Source organism: Saccopteryx bilineata, chromosome 8 (assembly GCF_036850765.1).
Source record: "Saccopteryx bilineata isolate mSacBil1 chromosome 8, mSacBil1_pri_phased_curated, whole genome shotgun sequence".
Classification (NCBI taxonomy): Eukaryota; Metazoa; Chordata; class Mammalia; order Chiroptera; family Emballonuridae; genus Saccopteryx; species Saccopteryx bilineata.
Window position 1 is genome coordinate 50,750,588 of NC_089497.1, and position 24,193 is coordinate 50,774,780.

General features: G+C 36.5%; 1 protein-coding gene and 1 pseudogene across 4 annotated transcripts in view; both read left to right on the forward strand.

The window, feature by feature from the left end:
* Positions 1-24,193, forward strand: part of STXBP5L (syntaxin binding protein 5L) — a 374,922-nt gene that overhangs the window by 315,844 nt on the left and 34,885 nt on the right. For all 4 annotated transcript variants that reach the window (XM_066240760.1, XM_066240762.1, XM_066240761.1 and 1 more), the window contains 2 exons: positions 15,371-15,541; positions 18,215-18,454. In XM_066240760.1, the coding sequence (XP_066096857.1) occupies positions 15,371-15,541; positions 18,215-18,454 (411 nt within the window). The remainder of the gene's footprint in view (positions 1-15,370; positions 15,542-18,214; positions 18,455-24,193) is intronic.
* LOC136312414 (U6atac minor spliceosomal RNA) lies at positions 8,642-8,673 on the forward strand (annotated as a pseudogene).

The following is a 24,193-nucleotide window of genomic DNA, read 5'->3' on the forward strand; positions in this document are numbered from 1 at the left end:
TCATACATTGACGCTTATGTAGTTAGAACCCCTAAGTAGTGTTTTATGAAGTAATTGACAAATTCATGAAAATTTGCTTTATAACATTTTTTTTAATTTTTAAATTTTATTTAGAAAATTTACATTAATAGGGTGTCATTGATCAATAAGAATACATAGGTTTCAGGTAAACGTTTCTGTAGCATTTGAACTGTTGATTGCATCATATACCCATCACCTAAAGTCAAATCATCTTCTGTCACCTTATATTTATCCCTCTTTTCACCCTTCCCCTCACCCCCTCTTCCAAATCCCCCTCCTCCTGTCCTCCTCCCCCTGGTAACCACTTCACTGTTATCTGTGTCCACAAGTCTCAGTTTTATATCCACTTATGTGTGAAATCATACAGTTCTTAGCTTTTTCTGATTTACTTATTTCATTCAGTATAATGTTCTCAAGGTCCATCTATGTTGTTGTAAATGTCAGTATGTCATCATTTCTTATAGCTGAGTGGTATTCCATTGTATATATGTACCTTTGTTGTACCATTGTATATATGTACCTTGTATATATGTATCCTTTATTAAGTTTATTATTTTTGTTGCAATTGTAAAAGGAATTGTTTTTTCAGTTCATGTTCCAATGTTTCATCATTCACATATAGGAAAGCAGTGGACTTTTGTATATTGATTTTGTATACTGAAACCTTCAGTATTGGTTTATTATTTCTAATAGTTTTGTGGTGGAGTCTTTGGGTTTTTCTAAATACAGGATCATGTCATCTGCAAAAAAGTGATACCTTTACTTCTTCTTTCCCAGTATGGATGCCTTTTATTTTTTAATCTTGCCCTGATCGCTCTGTCTAAAACTTCCAGAACTATGTTAAATAAGAGTAGAGAGAGTTGGCAGCCTTGTCTTCTTCCTGATTTTAGAGGAAAAGTCTTCACTTTTTCACCATTTAGTATAATATTAGCTGATAGTTTGTCATATATGGCCTTTATTATATGGAGATACTTTCCTTTGATTGTGATTTTATTGAGTGTTCTAAACATAAAGGGATGTTGAATCTTATTGAATACATTTTCTGCATCTACTAATAGGATTATATTATTATTTTTGTTCTTTGTTTTGTTGGTGTTGTGTATTATGTTGATCAATTTCCATATGTTGAACCACTCCAGTGCTCTGGGAATGAATCCCACTTGATCATGATGTATTATTTTTTTAATGTGTTGTATTCAAATTGCTTGTACTTTGTTTAAGATTTTTCCATGTGTATTCATTAGAGATATTGGTTTGTAATTTTTTTTGTCTTTTCCTTGCCAGGTTTTGGTATGAGGGTTATGTTGGCCTCATAAAATGTGTTGGGGAGTACTGCTTCTTTTATTTTTGGGAAGACTTTGAGAAGGATAGGTACCAAAACTTTGAATGTTTGATAGAATTCCCTAGTGTAGCCATCTGGCCCTGGATTTTTGTTTGGGGGGAGATTTTTGATAGTTGTTTCTATTTCTCCCCTGTTTATAGGTCTACTTAGATTTTTCACTTCTTTGTGACTCAGTCTAGGAAGATTGTATCATTCTAGGAATATTTATCCATTTTCTCTAAATTGTTGAATTTGGTGGCATATAATCTTTCATAGTATTCTACTGTGATCCTTTGTATATCTATGATGTCTGTGGTAATTTCTCCTCTTTTATTTTGGATTTTGTGTATATGAGTCCTTCCTCTTTTTTCCTTAGTGAATCTAGCCTTGTAGATTTCATTGATCTTTTCAAAGAACCAGTTCTTTGTCGTATTAATTTTTCTATACTTTTTTTATTCTCTATTTCATTTAGTTCTGTTCTAATTTTCACTATTTCCTTTCTTCTGCTGATTTTGGATTGCCTTTGTTCTTCTTTTTCTAGTTTCTTAAGGTGTGATGTTAGGTAGTTTACCTGGGATCTCTCTTGTGTCTTAAATTACGCCTGTAATGATATAAGCTTTCCTCTTATGACTACTTTTGCTGCATCTCTGCATTTCATGTTGTCATTTTCATTTGTCTCTATATATCTTTTGATCTCTGCTTTTATTTATTCCTCGACCCAGCCATTTTTTAGAGGTACAAGTATGTTGTTTAATTTCCAAATTTTTGTGAGTTTCTTTACTTCCTTTTTGCAGTTGAATTCTAATTTCAAAACCTTATGATCAGAAAATATGCTTGGTATTATTTCAGTCTTCCTGAATTTGTTGATGTTAGTTTCATGGCCCAACTTATATCCTTGAGAATGTCCCATGCACTCTGGAGAAGAATGTACAATCTGATATTTTGGGATGAAATGTCCTACAGATGTCTAATATGTCCATTTGGTCCAGCGTGTCATTTAAAGCTGATATTTATTTTTATTTGGATTATCTATCTAAAGCCATCAATGGTGTGTTGGGATCTCCAAGTACAATTGTGTTTTTGTCTATTTCTAGTTTTAGATTAGTTAGTAGATGTCATATATTTTGGTGATCCCTCTTTTGGTTCATATATATTCATCAGTGTTATGTCATCTTCTTGATACAGTCCCCTTTATCATAATGAAATGTCCATCTTTGTCTCTGGTTACCTTTGTTGTCTTGAAGTCAGCATTGTCAGATGTGAGTAGGGCTACACCTGCTTTCTTTTGGAGGTTATTTGCTTGGAAAATTGTTTTCCAAACTTTCACTTTGAGTCTACTTTTGTCCTTGCAGCTCAGATGTGTCTCTTGACAGCAGCATACAGTTGGGTTTTGCTTTTTGATCATCTGCCTCTTTATTGGTGAGTTCAGCCCATGTACATTCAGGGTAATTATTAACACTTGAGGAGTTCCTATAGCCATTTTATGTTTTGTTTTCTGATAGCTCTGTGTCTTGTTTGGTTCTTCTCTTTTTTGTTTCAATTGTTTTATTGTGGTAGTATTCAATACTTCTTTCCCATTTCTTCTTCTTTTTAAGTTGTATCTTTCAGTAGTGTCATTTCTGTGGATGGTTATCATTAGGTTATTAAGAGAAAATTTATCATATGTACAAGAGTCTTTTGTCTTATGAGTGCTTCTGCATTTCATCTTCTATGCTACTGCATATTTTTATACTCTCCCATTTTATGTAGTTGTTGTCACAGATTATTATTGTTTTTAGTTTAACTTTGTTGGGACTTCTACCTGTAGTTTTGATTTGTTTTGTTTTTTGTGTCTGGTAGAATAACCCCCTTGAGTATTTCCTGAAATGGGATTTCTCTGGTGCTAAATTTCCTTAGCTTTTGCATGTCTGTAAAATTTTTCATTTCTCCTTCATTTTTGACGGATATAGTATCAATGGCTGGTAATTCCTCTCTTTCAGTATTTTGAATGTCTGGGTCCACTCTCTTCTGGCCTGTAGACTTTCTGCTGCGAAGTCTGATGACAACCTAATAGATTTTCCTTTATACATTATATTCTTCTTTTCCCTAGCTACCATGAAGATTCTTTCTTTTTCATTGATTTTTGACAATTTTATTATGATGTGCCTTAGAGTAGGTCTGTTTGAGTTGTAGTAACTCATCATTCTGTTTGCTTCTTGGAATCAAGGCTCTAACTCTCTCCACAGACCTCAGAAATTTTCATCCATTATTTGTTTGAATAGGCCCTCCATTCCCTTCTCCCTCTCTTCTTCTTCTGATATGCTCATTATTTTTATATTGCTTTTTCTGATGGAGTCAGACATACTTATAGAGCTTTCTGTTTTCTGAATTTATGAATTTATCTCCTCTTTTCTTTGTAGCATCTTTAGTTGCCTGTCTTTGATGTCACTGATTCTTTTCTCTATCTGGCTTTTTCTATTAGCTAAACTTGCTACCTCAGTCTTGAATTCATGTACTGAGTTCTTCATCTCTGTTTTTAAAGCTCAACCTCCTTGGTGATGCATTTGTTTTGTTCATTAATTTGTTTTTTGAGCTCATTAAGTTGCCTATTGATGTCTTCTCTCACCTCATTGAGTATTTTAAGAACTTCAATTTTGAATTCTCTATCATTTAACTCAAGGTTTTTATGTGATTGAGATATTTTCTGGAGATTTTTTATTTTCTTTCTGAACTATATCTTCGTCTTGTGTAGCCATGGTATTCAATTTCTTCTTCCTTGATGGCATCTGAAAGTGTATTATTAAGAACCAAAAGAAGAAAAAAACTAACAAAAATGAAAAATGAAAATAAAAAGTATAAAAGTTTTAAAAATTATAACAGGTAAAGAAGAAAAACCACAGAAAAATAATTGAAAACAAACCAAAAAATCAAAAACAAAACACTCACAGTAAATGAGAATAAGAAATATAAAAATGAAAGAAAATGAAATTTAAAAGAATAAATGCAAAATAGAGTAAGAAGAAGAAAAAGAGAATAAAGGGGGGAAAAGGAGAAATAAATTTTAGTTTTGAGAGGTTTCTTCCAATAGGTGTTGCTGTATTACAAGTTTTAGCTTTATGAAGTTCCTGGGCTGTCCTCTGCTGAGATGTTGCTGTGGCAATGATGTAGCAGGACTGCAGTTCTGTTGGTAGGCGGGCATGTTGTGAGGGCTTTAAGGCTTCAGCCTTACTGCTTCGGCTTTGCGGCTTCAGCTTTCTGGATTTACATCTTTAGCAATGGTGATCTCAGGCTTTTGGGCACTCCTTCCCATTTCTGAACATACCTGGGGATGGACATGGAGCACCTCTGTTCTTCAGGGGAGAGAGTAGCTCTGGAGAGCTAGCTGTGGAGTTTGTCTCTGCCAATCCCCATGCCGCATGGTGAGGGAGGCAGGATCTGGGAGGCTGGAGTGCTGCACATTAGATTTCTCTGTCTTTGCTGAGTGCAGGCTTCAGGCAGACTGCCAGAACACTGGTCACGACCCTACGCTCTGGATGCTTTGGTTTATCTCCCCCTCTGCCCCTCTGTCTCACTGCTCCTCCTGGCAGAAGCAGATCCAGTCACTCCAAGTTTCCCTCTTTGTACCTCTCAGACAAAATCCAGAAAGCCTGAGCTTCCCACTTCCCCATAGTTCAGCAGAGGAAAAAACCCTAGTCACTCCAGGTTTGTCTCTTCTCATCTCCAAAGCCCAGTGCAAATGCATTTTATCTTCTGACCCCTTTTCACCCTATCACACCTTTAATCTATTTGGTGCATATATCTTTCAGGCATGCCTGCAAGCCTAGCTGGAGTTTCTTCACTGCATTATAGTTGTTCAATTTGTTGAAATTTCAAGGGGAAAGATCATATCTCTCATACTGCCATTACTCTGACATCATCCTGTGTATTCTCATAAAGTAAGATTTAATGACTGTAATAAGATTGAAATCATATCAAGCTTCTTTTCTGACTACAATGATATAACACTAGAAATCAATTATAAGAAGAAAACTGGAAAATTCACAAATATGTAGAGATTAAGCAGCATGCTACTGAACAACCAATGGGTTAAAGGATAAATTAAAAGAGAAATTTTAAAATATCTTCTGAGAAATGAATATGGAAATATAATATACCAAAACATATGGCATATAGGTAAAGCAATTTTAAGAGGAAAGTTTATAGTGATAAACACCTACATTAAGAAACAAGGAAGTCTGACCAGGAGGTGGCACAGTGGATAGAGCATTGACCTGGAGACAGAGGACCCAGGTTCGAAACCTCAAGGTCACCAGCTTGAAAACAAGCTCATCTGACTTGAGTGCAGATGCACCAGCTTGAGTGTGGGGTTGCAAGCTTGAACATGGGAGCACAGACATGACTCCATGGTTGTTGGCTTGAGCCCAAATGTCACTGGCTTGAAGCCCAACATCACTGGCTTGAACTCAAGGTTGCTGGCTTAAGCAAGGGTTCACTGGCTCGGCTAGAGCCCCCAGGTCAAGGCACACATGAGAAAGCAATAAATGAACAACTAAGGTGCCACAACAAAGAATTGATGCTTCTCATATCTCTCCCTTCCTGCATGTCTGTGTTTGTCCCTCTCTTTGTCCCCTCCTTCATTTAAAAATAAAAAAAGAAACAAGAAAGACCTTAAACATATACTTCAAAGAATTAGAAAAATATCAAATGAAGCCCAAAATTGGTACAAGAAAGGAAAAATCAGAGCAGAAATAAGTGAAATGTAGACCAAAAAGACAGTAGCGGGAAAAAAGTAGGAAAAAAAAGACCATAGTAAAGATGAATGAAAGTAACAGCTAGTTTTCTGCAAAGATAAACAGACAAACTTGAAGTCAGATTTACCAAGAAAAGAAGAGGACTCAAAACTAGAGTAAAAGTAGGAGACATTACAACTGATACTTCAGAAATACAAAGGATCATAAGAGGCTACTATAAACAACTACACTCCAACAAACTTGACAACCTAGAAGAAATGGATCAATTTGTAGAACCATACAAAGATTGAATTGTGAAGAAACAGAAAATCTGGACAGACCAATTACTAGTAAGGAGATAATAAGTAAGATTGAATCAGTAATCAAAAACCTCTCAATAAAAGAAAGTCCAGAGCCAGGTGGCTTCACTGGTGATTTCCATCGAAAATTCAAAGAATCAATACCAATTTTTCTCAACTCTTCTCAAAAGATAGAAGAGAAGGAAACATTTCTACACTCATTTTGAGTACAGCATTATCCTGGTACCAAAATGAGACAAGGACACTCCAAGAAAATTATAGGCCAAATATCTATGATGAACAGAGATGCAAAATTCCTCAACAAAATTAATTTACTACATTAAAATAGCAATACAAATTTTACAGTACATTAAAAGGATTTTTTTTTCTGTATTTTTCTGAAGCCAGAAATGGGGAGAGACAGACAGACTCCCGCATGCGCCTGACCGGGATCCACCCGGCACACCCACCAGGGGGCGATGCTCTGCCCCTCTGGGCTGTCACTCTGTTGTGACCAGAGCCACTCTAGCGCCTGGGGCAGAGGCCAAGGAGCCATCCCCAGCACCCGGGCCATCTTTGCTCCAGTGAAGCCTCGGCTGTGGGAGGGGAAGAGAGAGACAGAGAGGAAGAAGAGGGGGAGGGGTGGGGAAGCAGATGGGCGCTTCTCCTGTGTGCTCTGGCCGGGAATGGAACCCGGGACTTCTGCACGCCAGGCTGACGCTCTACCACTGAGCCAACTGGCCAGGGCCACATTAAAAGGATTTTATGTTCAAGTGGGATTTATTCCATGGATGAAGGATGATTCAACATCTGCAAATCAATGTGATACATTAACAAAGATAAGGATAAAAATCACATGATCACCTCAATAGATGAAAAGTGTTTGACAAAATTTAATATCTACTTATGTTGAGTGGATATAGAGGTTTCTCTATATGTAATAAAGACCATGCATGAGAAGCCCACACCTAACATCATACTTAGCAATGAAAAACTGAAAGCTTTCCCTTTAATATCAGAAACAGGACAAGGATGGCTACTCTCACTACTTTTATTCAAAATAGTACTAGAAGTTCTAGCCAAAGAATTTAAGCAAAAAAGAAATAAAAGTTATTCAAAATGGAATGGAAAAAGTACAAGTGCCTTTATTTCAAATGACATATATAAAAAAAACTCTAAAGATTCCACCAAAAAAACAGAAATATAAATGAATTCAGAAAAGTTGGAGGATAGAAAATCAATATACAAATTCAGTTGCATTTCTATACACTAACAACAGAATATTAGAAAGAGTAATTAAGAAAATCACATTTATAATTACATCAAAAACAAATACCTAGGAATAAATCTAACAAAGGAGGTAAAAGATCTGTAAACTGAAAACTATAAGACACTAATGAAAAAAATTAGACACAAATAAATGTAAATATATCTCATTCTCATAATTAGAGAAATTCACATTGCTAAAATATTCATACTACCCAAAGCAATCTACAGATTTAATGCAATTTCTATTAAAATATTCTCATGACATTTTTTACAGAAATAGAAAATAAATCCTAAAATTGTATGAAACCACAAAGACCCAAATAGCCAAAGCAATACTAAGAAAGAAGAACAAACCTAAAAGCATCACACACTTTCTGGTTTAAACTATATTACAAAACTATAGCAATCAAAACAGTATTGGCACTAAAGCTCAATAGAACAGAATAGAGAGCCCACAAGTATATGGTCAATTAATTACAACTTAGGGGCCAAGAATATACAATAAGAATAAATAGTCTCTTCAATAAATGGTGCTGAAAAAACTGGACAGCCACATGCAAACGAATAAAACTGAACCACTATACTGCATACACAAAAAATTTACTAAAAATGAATTAAATACTTGAATATAAGACCTGAAACAGTAAAACTCCTAGAAAAAAAAGTAGGAGGTAAGCTCCTTGACACAGGCCCAAGCACTAATTTTTTGGATTTTATATCAAAGGCAAGGGAAACAAAAGCAAAAAATAACAAGTGGGACTTAACATCAATTTAAAAGGCTTTTGTACAGCAAAGAAAACCATCAACAAAGTGAAAAAGTAACCTATGGAATGGGAGAAAATATTTACAAATCATATATCTGCTAAGAGATTAATATTCAAAATACTGGTTGGGACAAAAGTAGGTTTACAGTTGTATGTGAAACACAGTTTTTATTTTTGTATTATTTATTAATTATTGAATTATTTTTGATATGAACAACTGTAAACCTACTTTTAACCCTGTTTATAAAAAGTCATACAGTGTTGTATGAAAGGAGAGAAGGTTAGCATAAAAAGTCATACAACGTAATAGCAAAAAAAAAAAATACTAATTTTAAAATGGGCAAAGAAACTGAATTCTGGGCCCTGACCGGTTGGCTCAGTGGTAGAGCATCAGCCTGGCCTGCAGGAGTCCCAGGTTCGATTCCCAGCCAGGGCACACAGGAGAAGCGCCCATCTGCTTCTCCACCCCTCCCCCTCTCCTTCCTCTCTGTCTCTCTCTTCCCCTCTCGCAGCCAGGACTCCATTGGAGCAAAGTTGGCCCGGGCGCTGAGGATGGCTCTGTGGCCTCTGCCTCAGGCACTAGAATGGCTCTGGTTGCAACAGAGTGACGCCCTAATGGGCAGAGCATCGCCCCCTGGTGGGCATGCTGGGTGGATCCTGGTTGGGTGCATGCGGGAGTATATCTGACTGCCTCCCCATTTCCAACTTCAGAAAAATCCAAAAAAAAAAAAAAGAAACTAAATTCTGCAAAGAAAATACACAAATGACCAACTGGTACATGAAAATGTACACAGTATCACAAATCATTAGAAAAATGCAAATCTAAACCACAATGAGATATCACCTTACACCTGTTAGAATGGGTACCATCAAAAAGAAATGTGTTGGTGAAGATGTAGAGAAAAGGGAACTCTTGTATGCTATTGGTAGGAATATAAACTGGTGTAGTCACTATGAAAAACAGAATGAAAGTTCCTCAAAAATTAACAATAGATCTACCATATTATCCAGCAATTCCATTTCTGTGTATATAGCTAAAAGAAATAAAAATAGGATATCAAAGAAATATCTGCACTCCCATGTTCATTTCAGCATTATTCACAATAGCCAAGATATGGAAACAACCTAAATGTCCATGTCCATCAACAGATGAATGGATAAAATGATGTGAGATACACACACACACACACACACACATCACAATGGATAATATAGACAAGATTATTCTGCCATGAGAAAGATGGAAATTTGCCATTTATATTAATACAGATGGGCCTTCAAGGCATTATGAAAGTGAAATAAGTTAGACAGAAAGACAAATACTGCATGGTATCAATTATATGCAGAACCTAAAAATAAAGTCAAACTCAGAAACAGTAGAAAAGTGGTTTCTACTGGGGGCTTACATAGGGAAAATGGAGAGAGGTTTGTAAAAGGGTACAAACTTTTAGTTATAAGATGAGTAAGTTCTGAGGATCTGATGTTTAACATGGTGACTACAGTTGACAACATTGATATGTGTAATTGAAATTTGCTGATACAGTAGAACTTGAATGTTCTTACCAAAATAAATAAATATGTGAGGTAATGGGTGTGTTAATTAACTAGATGGTGGGAAACATTTCACAATGCATACATCTATCAAATCACCACAATGTATACTTTAAATAACTTACAATTTTTAGGTTAATTATGCCTTGATGAAGTTGAAACTGTTTAATTAAATATTGTTATTCTAAGTTAAAACATTCAAGTCATCAGTGACAAAGCCTAAACAATGTTTTCAGTAAGATTGTTTTCCTTAAGACTGTAAATTTGGTCCCAAATAGCTTTTTTAAATCCACTTAAATAGTTGTTAAATGCAATAAAAATTAAACTTGAAAAAAAAAGAAACGATTGAGAAATGAAAAGGAAAAAGCTCTTTGAAAGTTTGGATTTCATAAACAACATTAAATTTGAAGCATACATCTGTACTCATTCAAGGCATTTTAACTTTGATAAGAAAATCACAGCCATGAAAACTTTGCTACAGAAGAATCAGATTAAAGCCTGAATAAAAATTAAGCTGAATTAAAGGAGAAGTCTGTCATTCAGTCCCTTTGGGTCACCAGCTTGAAATTCTTTAGAAAAATGTCCTAAAAATAGCTTTAAAAACATCAAAAGGGTGAGCATAAAAGTACCAAAATATATAGCCACTTTCTTGTTTGACAGTCAAAAACACTAAAATAAAGACAAATTAAAAACTAGGTAAAACTCGGTTTTGGTGAGTGTGATGACAGAGATGTCCTCCTGTACCAGGCTCACAGTAGCACAGCTCCTAGTACTCAGGCCCCAGTATCACTGATGCTGAGTCACTGGCAGAGTGGTATCTTAACTAAAAATAACTCAACTCCAGTGTAGTTGGGCATTGGTTTGGGCTGCAAAGATACTGAGCATGCCTTTAAGTTTCTCCTGAGAGTTTGAGCTGCCTAATGACCTTTAATAAATTCTTTTCCTGCTTAAGCAAAGCAGTCAAGTAAACAACCAACATTAAATCAATCAACAAACCAACTTGTCCTCAGACGAGGGTTACATAATAAATGATTAAGAAAGGAGAGGAGGGGAAAAAAGAATTACTGCTAAACTATAAAAGTAAGCAAAGGTAAAATACTATGGGTTTCTGACCATTTAATATCGGTTGTATTGAATATATTTTTATGGTTAAATACCAGCTTTTTATTTCATTTATTTTCATAGTTCTTAAAATCCAGTGCTTATCAACATTTATTTCACCATAGAATTACCCTGTACAGCACAGGCATAATCTACTTTTTCACTTTCTGGGGATTGTATACTGTATTAAAGAGTTTAACCAGATTAGTTTATGAAGTATGTAACTAAATCTTCACTTATATTCTTCTATTAAGCTTTGTCAAGGACTATATTGAAAATAATTTCAATTGTATTCAATAAGCCATTTTTTCAGTAAATCACTTATATCTTACTACAATTAAACATGTTAAATCAAATTTTTATTTAAAGGCATAATAGAATCAGCTCATTTAAAGAAACTTGTAGATTTTTAAAATTTGGGATTCTTTCTGTAAAATAAAGAATAACAATTTTTCCTTTTGCTTTAATGTACTTATTGTTTTACAACTGAATTTTTTAGAATGTTGATTTTTCTCTGCATGACCTAGAGCTCCATACATGGGCTAAAGTACCACTATAATGATGGAGCAGTTCTAGGAAACAGAAACCATTCTAGCTGTGTTAATGCAGAAAGTGATTTAATACAAAAAACTAGGTGCTTATCAAATCACTGAAATATTGGAGGAGTAAACACTAAGCTTGGACTATAAGTATGAGTTTCATAATGAGGCCACCAAACAGACACCAAAGGAGCAAACATCTTTGCTTACTGTTAGAAGCAAAGAATCGGAAGACTATTTCCAATCAATTGTTGAACTGAAGAGTGTATTGTTAAAAGATCAGGAATCTACTACAACTGGCTCTTGACATTCAAAAAAGCTTATGACTGGACATTGGAAAGCCGCTTTCAAAGCAAAATAAAGTAAAAGTCGCCCTTGCAGTAACACCAAAGCAGTGGAAACATGGCTTCCATTTCATTTTCAAATTAATTGCCAACTTTTTGAAAGGTCATCATGCTTTGAAGAAGCCCAAGCCTCCTGTAGAAGCCACACTTGACTGTCTCAACTGAATTCAGCCTTTGCATCATTCCAGCCCAGGCATGTGAGTGAAGAAGCCTCCAGAGGATTCCAAGCCCCAGCCATTCAAGTATCCCCAGCTGAAGCCCCAGACACCTTGCCTTAGCCTCCTGAAATCATGGCCCACAGAATCTGTGAACATAATCAAATGATTATTATTTTGCATCAGTAACATTTGTAGTGTTTTTTATGCAACAAGAGTTAACCAAACACATCATATATATTTTACATTTCAATTCACTTAGCATTTCAGAAACATTTTTAAAGGTTATCATACTGTTATGTGATTATATACCACAATTTACCTAAAATTTTATGCTCAATTTTAAAGGATAGCTGATGCCCAATTTTTAACTATAAGAAGTAACACTACAGTGAATAATTTTATCCATAGAGGTTTTGGGGGTTTGTTTGTTTGTGTGTTTGTTTTGTAGTTAGCATTATTTCTTTATTATAAATTTCCAGAATGACTGAGTCTGGGCTATGACCAAATTTTTTTCTAAATGTTCTGTTCATATCTATCTTGAACATTTAGCATGGTTTTTAAAGGTTTTAAAGAAAGCAAGTTTATTTTTATTTATTTTTAAAATTTAAGCACAAAAATTAAATCCTTTAATCAGCCCTATTGAAAACAGAAATATTTGGCTAAAAACCGTGGGCTGCCCCATAAATGGTAATGTACCTGAGGAAAATTTGGTCATTACAGTGCATGGAGGGGGGAGGGGGGAAAGAGACCAGCATGCTGAGTAATCTAATAATTGATACTGCCCAGTTATGAGCCAAAATGAAATAATATTCATATGAAACAGCCGACAAGAGATGGTAATAGCTAGGCAGTATCTTTGGCTTAGCAAGTGCAGAGGGTCCTGGCTAAGGAAATAAATTTTACTATTCCCAGGGCTCTGCCATCTACACCCCACATCCCCCTTTTTTTTAGCAAGAGAGCAAGGAAAGGAAAGAGATGAGAAGTATCAACTCATCATTGGTGTCATTTTAGTTTTGCTTCTTATATGTTCCTTGACCAGGGGCCTCAAGCCAAGCCAGTGACCTTTGGGCTCATGCCAGCAACCTTGGATCATGTTAATGATCTCGTGCTCAAGACCTCAACCCCACACTCAAGCTGGATAAGCCCATGCTCAAGCCAGATGAGCCCGCGCTCAAGCCGAAAACATCAGGGTTTCGATCCTGGGTCCTCAGTGTCTCAGGTTGAAGCTCTATCCACCACCAGTCAAGCTGCCATATACTCTGTCCTTGGCTAAGGCGACTGTGAGCCCATCCCACATTCCTCTGGACAAGCAGTGAGCTGTAGAATAAGGCATCATTTCTGAAAAAGGAGCATCTTGTCGTAACTGGTATACCTAGAGGATGCTTATTATTGCAATTTGTACCCCAAAGTAGTGGCCATTTTCTAATTCATTCTAAGTCCTTGTTAGTGCCAACTGTTGCCCTCAGAGTTCTTCCTATTTATAAGAATACATTAGGTAGTGCAGCAGGGGTAGAGCCCTTGACTTCAGTCTCCCCTTGGCTAACTCTTCATGGGATATTTCTGCCTTTCCACCTGGGAAAACTGGGATTTCTGAAGTCTTTCTTAGTGTGGACGATGATTGGTCCTAAAGGGCTTGGATCTCATTGTGCATTACACAACCCACTCCTAAACCCTGCCACGTGATTTGTGTGACTCTGTCTCCCAGCTTTTAAGTATACAGACAATGAGAAAATCATGATTAGAATCTTGCCTCCATGAATACTACTTTCATAGTATTGGACAATTTTCTGAATCCCTTTTCCCCTGAGTTTCAGTTTCCTCATCTCCAAAATCAGGATAATAAAGCACATACCTTGCAGGGTTGTTGTGAAGATTAAATTTAAAAATTTGTATGAAATGCCTGGCATTTAAAATATTCAATAAATGTTAGCTTTCATTTTTAAATCATACTATATAACACACTAGTGCATTCAAATAGTGAAACCTAATTCTCATCCTTGCACGATCTGCAAGGAAATCTAGGAAACATACAATTTTAAGTTTTCAAACTCTACGATACAGAATGGCTGTAACAGAATGGACACTGAGAGCCAGTTCCCCAACATGGATGTTAAACGTGGATTCTCCATTTAACTCTGTTTTCCTCTGAATGACCAAACAAGGATGTTTAAAATGCATTCTGAATATTGCAGAACTATGGGATTTCAAATATTATTTTTAGCATTAAGAAAAATAACACATTTTTGTAGTTATATACATGTTTAAGTTATATCAAAACAGCTAAAGTTACACACTAAATAAACAGTACTGTTTGTCTTAGAAATGAGCAGTTTTAATACTCTGAAACAAAAGTGACAGCAATCATCTTTGTTCTGAGTTTACCATTTACCAGGAAATGTTCCTGCATGTGATGGGCATTGTCACAAAAACTGCATGAGGCATATAATTATATTCCCAATTTACAAAAGAGGAAACTAAAGTATAAATACATTAATAATTTGTAAAACTAGTAGATTTGAGTCTAGGAAGTCTAGCTATAGAGTGAATGTTAAGTATCATTCTTAATTGCACACAGTAAGATGCTTCCATCTCATAATTTAATCTGCAAGTACTTCCCAAACTCATATAAATAGGTCTTTATTTAAATTAATCAAAAGACAGTTTATTACCATAACCTATTTTGTTTTGCCATTAACTGGTAGAATACATAGTGAGAGTATAGACTATTCAACTATGCTAACTAACAAATTTTAAAAATGAATCATATAGTATTTAATAAATAGGAAATTTGTGACTAAATAATGAAATTGTGACTACATTTTAAAATAGCAAGGACTGAGCCATCTTTATATGGTTTGAACAAAAAGAATTCTCACTATTTATTAATCTACACACTTGGATTTCTTTATATTAAGATTTAATTATGATGCCTGACCAGGCGATGGAGCAGTGGATAGAGCATCGGACTGGGATGCAGAGGACCCAGGTTCAAGACCCCGAGGTCACCAGCTTGAGCGCAGGCGCATCTGGTTTGAGCAAAGCTCACCAGCTTGGACCCAAGGTTGCTGGCTCAAGCAAGGGGTTACTAGCTCTGCTGCAGCCCCACGGTCACGGCACATATGAGAAAGCAATCGATGAACAATTAAGGTGTCACAAGGAAAAACTAATAATAGATGCTTCTCATCTCTCTCCATTCCTGTGTGTCTGTCCCTATTTATCCCTCTTTCTGACTCTTTCTCTGGAAAAAAAAAATTTAATTATGGTATTTATGCTGCCTTCTTTCTGTTGATACAGATCATGTAAATGGACACTGCACAAGTCCAACTTCTCAGAGTTGCAGTTCCGGAAAACGTCTTTCTAGTGCTGATGTTTCAAGAGTAAATCGCTGGGGTCCTGGAAGGCCACCATTTCGAAAAGCACAGTCAGCTGCTTGCATGGAGATTTCTTTACCAGTTACTACAGAAGGTAGATTAAACATAAAATTTTTGTGAATACAATTCAAATTTGATATACCGTGGTAATGGGAGCTGATGGACAGGGATGGAGGTCATGTGTACTAGGTATTAAAGACTGGTCAACTCTGCTGACCTGTGGTGGTGCAATGGATAGAGTGTTGACCTGGAACACTGAGGTTGCTGGTTCAAAACCCTGGGCTTGCCCGGTCAAGGCACATAAGGCAAGCAACAAGCAAGCTGTGAACAACTAAAGTGAGGCAACTATACTTCTCACTCCCTGTCTCTCTCTTCTCTCTGTAAAAATCAATAAATAAAAATCTTTTAAAAAAAAAAAACTAGTCAACTCTAGGCAATGAGTGACTCAGAGTCTGGTAGGGCTGTGACCATGACTCCAAGTCCATTCCATGCTGCACCTCCTTCTTCATCTCAAAATCCAAATGGCCTGCTTGTTGGTAGGTTCCCACCTCCTCTGTACAAAGGGGGGCCTATCCCTTAATCGATTTGATACACTTCCAGTATAATTGAGAGTTTTTTCCATGACAGTGGTAAGCCTCTTGTGTCTCTACCTATAAAGTTATTTAATGTCTGGAAACCTTAATTTCTCATTGTCAAGTGCATATGACCAAGAAAAATGCAAGATATTGAAATCTAAAGTTTACAATTTCCTTCTCAGTGTATTTTAAAAAGGATTATTTGTTTACTATGGAATGATTGTGGGGGCAGGCAATAAAGTACAAGAGCCAGAAGGCCAGAAATTTTTAGAGAAGGAAAAAAAAGAAAGAAATCTTGTAACTTTGCTGCTAGTATTTTGCTGATAAAGAACTTGGAGGAGAGAGATAGAAAAAAATAATCTTAGATTTGCTAAGTTTACTCTATGTTATAAAGTAATTCTCCATTTATCATTCCTCAAAAATATTGATAGCAATGATCTATAAATATGTTATTCTTCAAATTTTGATATACATTTTTTTAGTTTTTATTGTTTATTTAGTATTATGCCATACTAAATCTAGTCCATCGGCCTGACCAGGCAGTGGAGCATAGATAGAGCATTGGCCTGCGATCCTGAGGACCAAGGTTCAAAACCCTGAGGTCGCTAGCTTGAACACAGGCTCACCAACTTGAGTTGGGGATCATAGACATGACCCCTTAATCACTGGCTTGAGCCCAAGGTCACTGACTTGAGCAAGGGGTCATTGGCTCAGCTGGAGCCACCAGTCAAGGCACATATGAGAAAGCAATCAATGAACTAAGGTGCTGCAATGAAGAACTGATGCTTCTCATCCCTCTCCCTTTCTATCTGCCTGTCCCTGTCTGTCTGTTTCTCTCGTTTAAATAAATACATAAATAAATAAATCTAGTCCATGGATATACAGACAATGTTATCTCTCTATCACAGGTATCTAGGAGTAGCAACCTTGAATGTGATGAACCATTAATGGAATAATTAGGGAACATATATTGCTAGGAATGTTATAAGAGAAGCAAAATGTAAAGGTTATAAAAGCAGCAGCTCTCAATCACTGGATTGACAGTTGGAAATTTTGAGTTTTAATTATTTCTCCCTCTGACTTGTGCTGCATTCTGGGGAAATAACTTAACTCTATATCTCTGTCTTCAAATCCATGAAGTATAAAGATTTTATCCAAGCTTATTCTCATCTCTAAGTTCTATTACAAACAATTACGTTTATAAACCTGCTGAGGGATGGAATAGGGAAGTTAGAATTACTATTTTTTTGTTTTCTAGAAAAAGGGTCATCTGAGAAATTTGTATTTAGTCTCTTTTTATAAAAATGAGTCACACTTCTACTTATCCAGAGGGAAAGGTGAGTGAAGGCAGTAGAAAGAAGAGTATGAGGAACTTGTAGTCTGGAGTTTCTAAGAATACAACCTTCCTACCATCATTTAACTGACGTGGTGAGTTTATGCTTGCCGAAGTGTAAGTGTCAGTGAGCAGGAGAACCTGAAACCACTCTGTTTTCTTGAGTGGGCTGAAGCCCTCTCGGAAAGATTACCACCGTCAGTGGGACGGCACTGTCTACAGCTCCTTATTTGGCCCTTTGCACCTAGGACTGGATTCAAGGTAGGCAACTTGAAACTAGTTCAGTATATAACATTTGATTTTTCTATTTGGCCTCAGTAAATAGTTCAATTTCTACAACTGTAATTACTCCAGTTACAGCAAAACTAAAAATTGTGTTAAGGGAATGTATTCGCCATAGAAAACATGTGACTCTTCTTCAGGTTAGTAGCCACAATGTTGTCACTAAGTGAAAATTGCTAAGCAATCGTTAGAAATACTTCCAAAAAATGGAGAAATAGAAGGGAAGCATAATTAAAATACTAGAAACTCTTGTAGTCCTGAGTATATAAACTAAATTTTTTTTTTCCAAGTTAGAGAATTTCAACTAACTTGTAAGGTTATGTAGAGAGAAAAGCATGGTGAACTGAGGAGTCAAATTCTGGTCCCAGCCCTGCTTAAGTTTATGATTTACACTTCCAGACTTGAGTCATTTCATTTTCAAAATAATCTGGTGAACTGGAGAAGCTGCCTTCCAGATCAGATAACAAAGAATCAATCCTGCTTCCTCTGTATAATTTTGGTTTTCATGTACTAAGTCTGACTTTACTTTTTCTGGAAATATACTAACATTTATTTTTTGTTTTCTAAACTTTCATAGAAAGCCGAGAAAATTCCTATAATCGTTCCAGAAGCTCTAGCATCTCCAGTATTGACAAAGATTCTAAAGAAGCCATCACAGCACTATATTTCATGGAGTCCTTTGCTCGGAAGAATGACTCCACCATCTCCCCTTGTTTGTTTGTTGGAACTAGTCTGGGAATGGTGTTAATCATCTCCCTGAACCTACCTTCAGCAGATGAACAAAGATTCACAGAGCCAGTCATGGTGTTGCCAAGTAGTGAGTTTTTATTTATTCTTTCACTGCTCCTTTTTAAAATTTAGACATAAGGTATTGTAAAACATTTTTTATTGATCTTGAGCAAAGATTTTAATTATTCTGTGTAACAGGACTATTGAGAATTTCATAAGTCATATACTATTTCAACATTTGCTATATTGAAACTTACCTTTCCTTTAAGGTAAAATAGCATAGCCATTTCTATGGTAGTAAACTGTGGAACTACCAACCTAAAAAATGCCTTGGGAAATAAGTTTCTGAAAAGCACAGAAGAAAACCTTAATTCAAAAGTTAAAAAATTATTTTAATGAATTGAAGCATTTTTCCAAAGTTCCAGGCCAGCACAGAGCCTATGAGTGTTTTTACGTCATCCTTGAAGGACTCAGAACGAGTAAGCACTTGAGGTGGCTTTCTAAAGTCTTTGCTAATCTTCCTGTCTGGTTTCACAGTTTCTTCCCTTTCTAGCCTCATACCTATAGAGAACTTGACCTAAATTATGAACACTGTTGCTAAGGTATATGTTGTATTCTCTTTGTACGTGAATTATCCTTTATTCTTTCAAAGAAAAGACAAGTGAGATTCTTCCTATTATTCCTTTCAATACTTTTAAATTTGTTTTTAATAAATTTTACTGTCTCTTATATATGATAAAACGTTATCTGAAAAGCATTTAAATAAAAAAGAAAGAATTTTAAAGCATAAGGGATTTTATTTTTAAAATACATACATATATATTAGGTTAAAGTTGTTTTTGTTTTTTTTTTGTTGTTGTTGTTGTTAACTGGTATGCTAAATTTATATCCATGAAATATTACTTGTAGATACAATAGTCAGCTTTCTCTACTATTGTGGCAGATTCCCATGAATGTTTATGTGTTGCTTAAACAATTTTTTCATACTTCTGGAGGTTAGAGGTCCAAGAGTAAGGTGTTGGCAGTTTGGTTTCTTCTGAGCTCTCTCTTTGACTTGCGGGTGGCTGTTCCTCTGCATGCAGGGACCCACTGGTCACTGTGTGTCTAAGGAGTCTTCTTAGAAAGACACTAAGTTGGATTAGGGTCTACCCCAACAGCCTCATTTTAACTTAATCACCTCTTTCTTTAAAGTCTCTATCTCAAATACAGTCACATTCTACGGTACTGGGGTTTAGGGCTTCAACATATGAGTGAAAAGGGGACAACTCAGACTATAAAATGCACTGTATTTTAAAAGGTAATATAAGTGGATCGTTTTTAAATTTACTTTTTAATTATAGTTGACATACATTATATTAATTTCAGGTATACATTAGTGTTTAGACATTTATATACCTTACGAAGTGATCACCATAAGTCTAATGATCAGCTGACACCATAGTACATAGGTTATTGTGATGTTATAACTGTATTCCCTGTGTCCCATGACTTATTTATCAGTGTGGTACATCTTTGTCCCCATCACTTTTCCACCCATTTCTCCAACACCCTACTATCTGGCAGTCATCAGTTTATTCTTTCTGTGAGTTTGTTTCTGAGTGAAATAAGTCAGGCAGAGAAAGACAGATACTGTTTGATTTCACTTCTGTGTAGAATCTAAAAAATAAAATGAATGAGCAAACAAAACAGTAACAAAATCATAGATAGGATGGATTATTTTATTTTAATTGTGAACTTATTTCACAATTAGAAAATGTTTTACTATATTTCTAATTTTTAGGAAAATATGCACAATTCTTTTGGTTTTAATCCTTAGCCCACTTTTAAGTGAAATTAAGAATTGGGTTTTTGTTTTGTTGTTTGCCTGACCTGTGGTGGTGCAGTGAATAGAGTGTTGATCTGGAATGCTGAGTTTGCTGGTTCAAAACCCTGGGCTTGCTATAAAGCAAGGTAAAAATGACAAACTGGAAAAGAGTATTTTCAGCTTATATCACAGACCAAGAATTAATATTCCTAATATAAATCACAATATGCCTAACATAAAGATCTTCTATAGGCAGAGAGAAGAAAGAACCACAACCCTAATAGAAAATTGGGCAAAAGATATGAACATGGTTCAGCTAAATAAACAGCAAATGTCCTCAAACATGTGAAAAGAATGTACAATCTAGCTCACAGTAGGGAAACACAAATTAAAACTATACTGAGTTATAAAATAAGTCCCCGTAATGTACAACATGGTGACTAATATGTTTGAAAGTTGCTAAGAGAGTATAAAGTTCCCTTCACAAGAAAAAAATCGTAACTATGTGTGGTGTTGGATTTTAACTAGATTTAACTATGGTAATCATTTCACAATATATACAAATATCAAATCATTATGTTGTACACCTGAAGCTAATATAATGTTATATAAATTATATCTCAAACTATCCTGATATCCTATTTCTTATCTATCAGAATTGCAAAAGTACAATTTTTTTTCAATACACTCTATTGGGTGAGGCTGCGAGCATGCTAGTGGAAATGCAAAGGATACACTCCTGGAGGGAGGTTGGCAATATCTAACAAAATCACATATGTATTTATTCTTCCTCCAGCAGTCCCAGCTGGAAGAACTGATTCCAAAGAAACCTACTAGAACTACAAAAGTATTATGCACAAACCATTCACTACAGTGTTTTTGGTTGTAGCAAAAGATTAAAAACAACCCAAATGTCCATCAAGAGAGAATTTATTGAATAAACAATGACACAGTCTGACAGAGGAGTACCACGCAGCAATAAAAAAAAAAGGAATAAAGAATATTTCTAGATACTGCTATGGAGTGGTCTCCAGGAATATCATTATGCCAAAAAATGCTAGGGGCAGAAAAGTGTGTATTGTAGCTACTTTTCTCCAAAAAGGAGGATATATATGGGAGGGGCAGGTGTACATACACACACCTATTTCCTTATGTTAAAAAATATACATAAGTTTTGGGTACCTGAAAATAATGGCAGCCACCTAAATCTGAATCTCCCCAGAGACATCCTCCAAAAAGAACAGAACAACAAGAAGCAAAAATAAAGCCATCCTCAGTCCAGTCCTACTGACCAGGAGAAAGAGAAAACTAGAAGCTTCAAATTACCTACAAACCCATGACAGCTCCTGAGCTCACCCTCCCAGGGAGATAAATGGAGGAAGGGGGAGGGCCAGGCGATTGAAAGGCAGATAAAATCACTCCCTGAAAGGAAAAGACCCACTCTAAGTGGGAAAATACATACTGAAAACAGATCTGATACTGGGAAACTGATGGAAGATACCAGGGCAGGTGCAGGACCCAAGGGTCTGAGGCACCATGGGAGACGCCCTTGAGGTAGAAATTAAAAGCTCTGCGGAAACAAGAAAACACAAAAGACACACTGAGCCCACCCACAAAAAAAAAAAAAAAAAAAAAAAAAAAAAGCTTTGAGGAGCTAGACTTTGTCCCCTGGCATTATGCCTGGGAATATGTTATCTTACATAGCTAAATAAACCCAAACATTTCATCTCCCTTAAAGGGAATTAACTCATTAGAATAACGCAAGAAAAGTAACAAGTGAAATATATAAACAGAGCTTTGGCAGTGTCAACTTGAGGTCTCAGTTCTTTTGGCGTGCCAGGCCTCCTCTGGCACCTTCTTCATCCTGGTTGATGTACCCATGGTTGGACTGCTAGTTCACTGCAGTTGGGGTGGTGAGGAGTACGTCCCAAGGGCCAGGCCACTTTTCTTCTTATTGATCCTCTGGGGAAGAAGTTTCCAAGACCGGAGGAGGACCTGGTCTCCTGGCATATGTGGATGAAGATCTCTAGCAAAAGAATGTATAGTAGACAATACCTATTGAACATTTTTCAGATAAGACCCTATCTTAAGATCTATGAAGGCATCTCCTAGCCCTAAAGTAGCTTGGAAAGGTCATCCAAAAACAATTTCAAAGGAACTCAAGTGAATCCCTCTTCGGGGAGCAACCCTCACCCACAGTAGGGCAATAGATAAAGCTTGATCCCAGTGCAGACGAGCTTCCTGACAGATCTTGGCAATAGTTTCCTGAGGGTGTGATTCATTTTCTCGACTTTGTCAGAAGATTGAGGGCACCAGGCACTGTGTAGCTTCCATTCTGTACCTAATGTTTTGCTTGTTTTGTTGGGTTGTCCTTGAAATGAAAGCTGGTCCATTATTGCTGTGGATGGACTTAGGTAGTCCAAAGCAGGGAATGATTTCCTTGAGTAAATATTTGGTGACTTCTGCTGCTTTTTCTGTCCTTGTAGGGGAAACCACTACCTATCCAGAGAAAGTGTCTATAAATACTAATAGATATTGCCATCCCTTGATTTGAGGTATCTGAGTAAAGTCTGCCTGCCAATCCTCAAATGGTGTCTTTTCTTGATATTGTTTTCCAGATAAATTCTGTCCTGCATTCGTTTTAGGATTATTCTTTTAGCAGGTTAAGCAGGGAGAGGTAATCTGAGCTTAGCTATTCCTGGGCCTGTTATCTGCGGCTTAATATAAGCAGTTAAGGTGTCTTGGCTATAGTGGGTGGCCTAGTATTGCTGAGTCAGACCTGGGATTACTAAATGCTGAGGGAGTAGTATAATTCCATTCCTGTTCTTTCTCCATTTTCCTGGGGTGTCTTCCTCATAACCCCAATCCACTACCTTTCTAAGAGCCTCACGGGAGTAGTCTGGTGCAAACTGTGATAGGTCTACAGCAATAACAGCAACATTGCCCCTTCCCAGGCTGCCTTCTTGGCAGCAACATCTGCCAAGTTATTTCTCTTTGCGATATCAGATTTATCTTTCTGATGTCTCAGGCAGTGCAATATAGCAACCTTTCTGGTCTTTGAACAGCTAACAACCTAAGAATCTCTGTTGCATGCTTAACTTCTTTATCTTCTTTTATTTTATTGATTTTAATTTATTGTGTTTACATAGATTCTAGTGTCCCCCCCAAATGCATCCCCCCTCCCCTGTTATCCCCTCAGCATCCTCCTAGCCCCCTTCACCGCAATGCCCTCCCCCCTTCCTCCGGAATTATCCCATTCTATCATCCCCTTTCCCTCTGTTTGCTTTCCCTCTGGTCCCTTTGATCCCACCTCTGTCTCTATTCCATTCCTCAGTTCACACTGTTCATTGCATTCCTCAAATGAGTGAGGTCATATGATATTTTTCTTTCTCTGCCTGGCTTATTTCACTTAACATAATAGATTCCAGGTCCATCCATATTGTTGCACAAGGTAAGATTTCCTTCTTTTTCATGGCCCCATAGTATTCCATTGTGTATATGTACCACTGCTTTTTAATCCACTCGTCCACTGACAGACACTTGGCCTGTTTCCAGATCTTCACTATTGTGAACAATGCTGCCATAAACATGGAGATGTATTTCTTCTTTTGAATCATTGATCTGGTGTTCTTGGGATATATTCCTAAAAGTGGGATGGCTGAGTCAAAAGGCAGTTCCATTTTTAACTTTTTTGAGGAATCTCCATACTGTTTTCCACAGTGGCTGCACCAGTCTGCATTCCCACCAGCAGTGCAGGAGGGTTCCCTTTTCTCCACATCCTCGCCAGCACTTATTCTGTGTTGTTTAGTTGATGAGCGCCATTCTGACTGGTGTGAGGTGATATCTCATTGTGGTTTTAATTTGCATTTTTCTAATGACTAGTGATGTTGAACGTTTTTTCATCAGCCTACTGGCCATCTGTATGTCTGCTTTGGAGAACTGTCTATTCATTTCTTTTGCCCATTTTTTGATTGGATTGTTTGTCTTACTGGTGTTGAGTTTTACACGTTCTTTATAAATTTT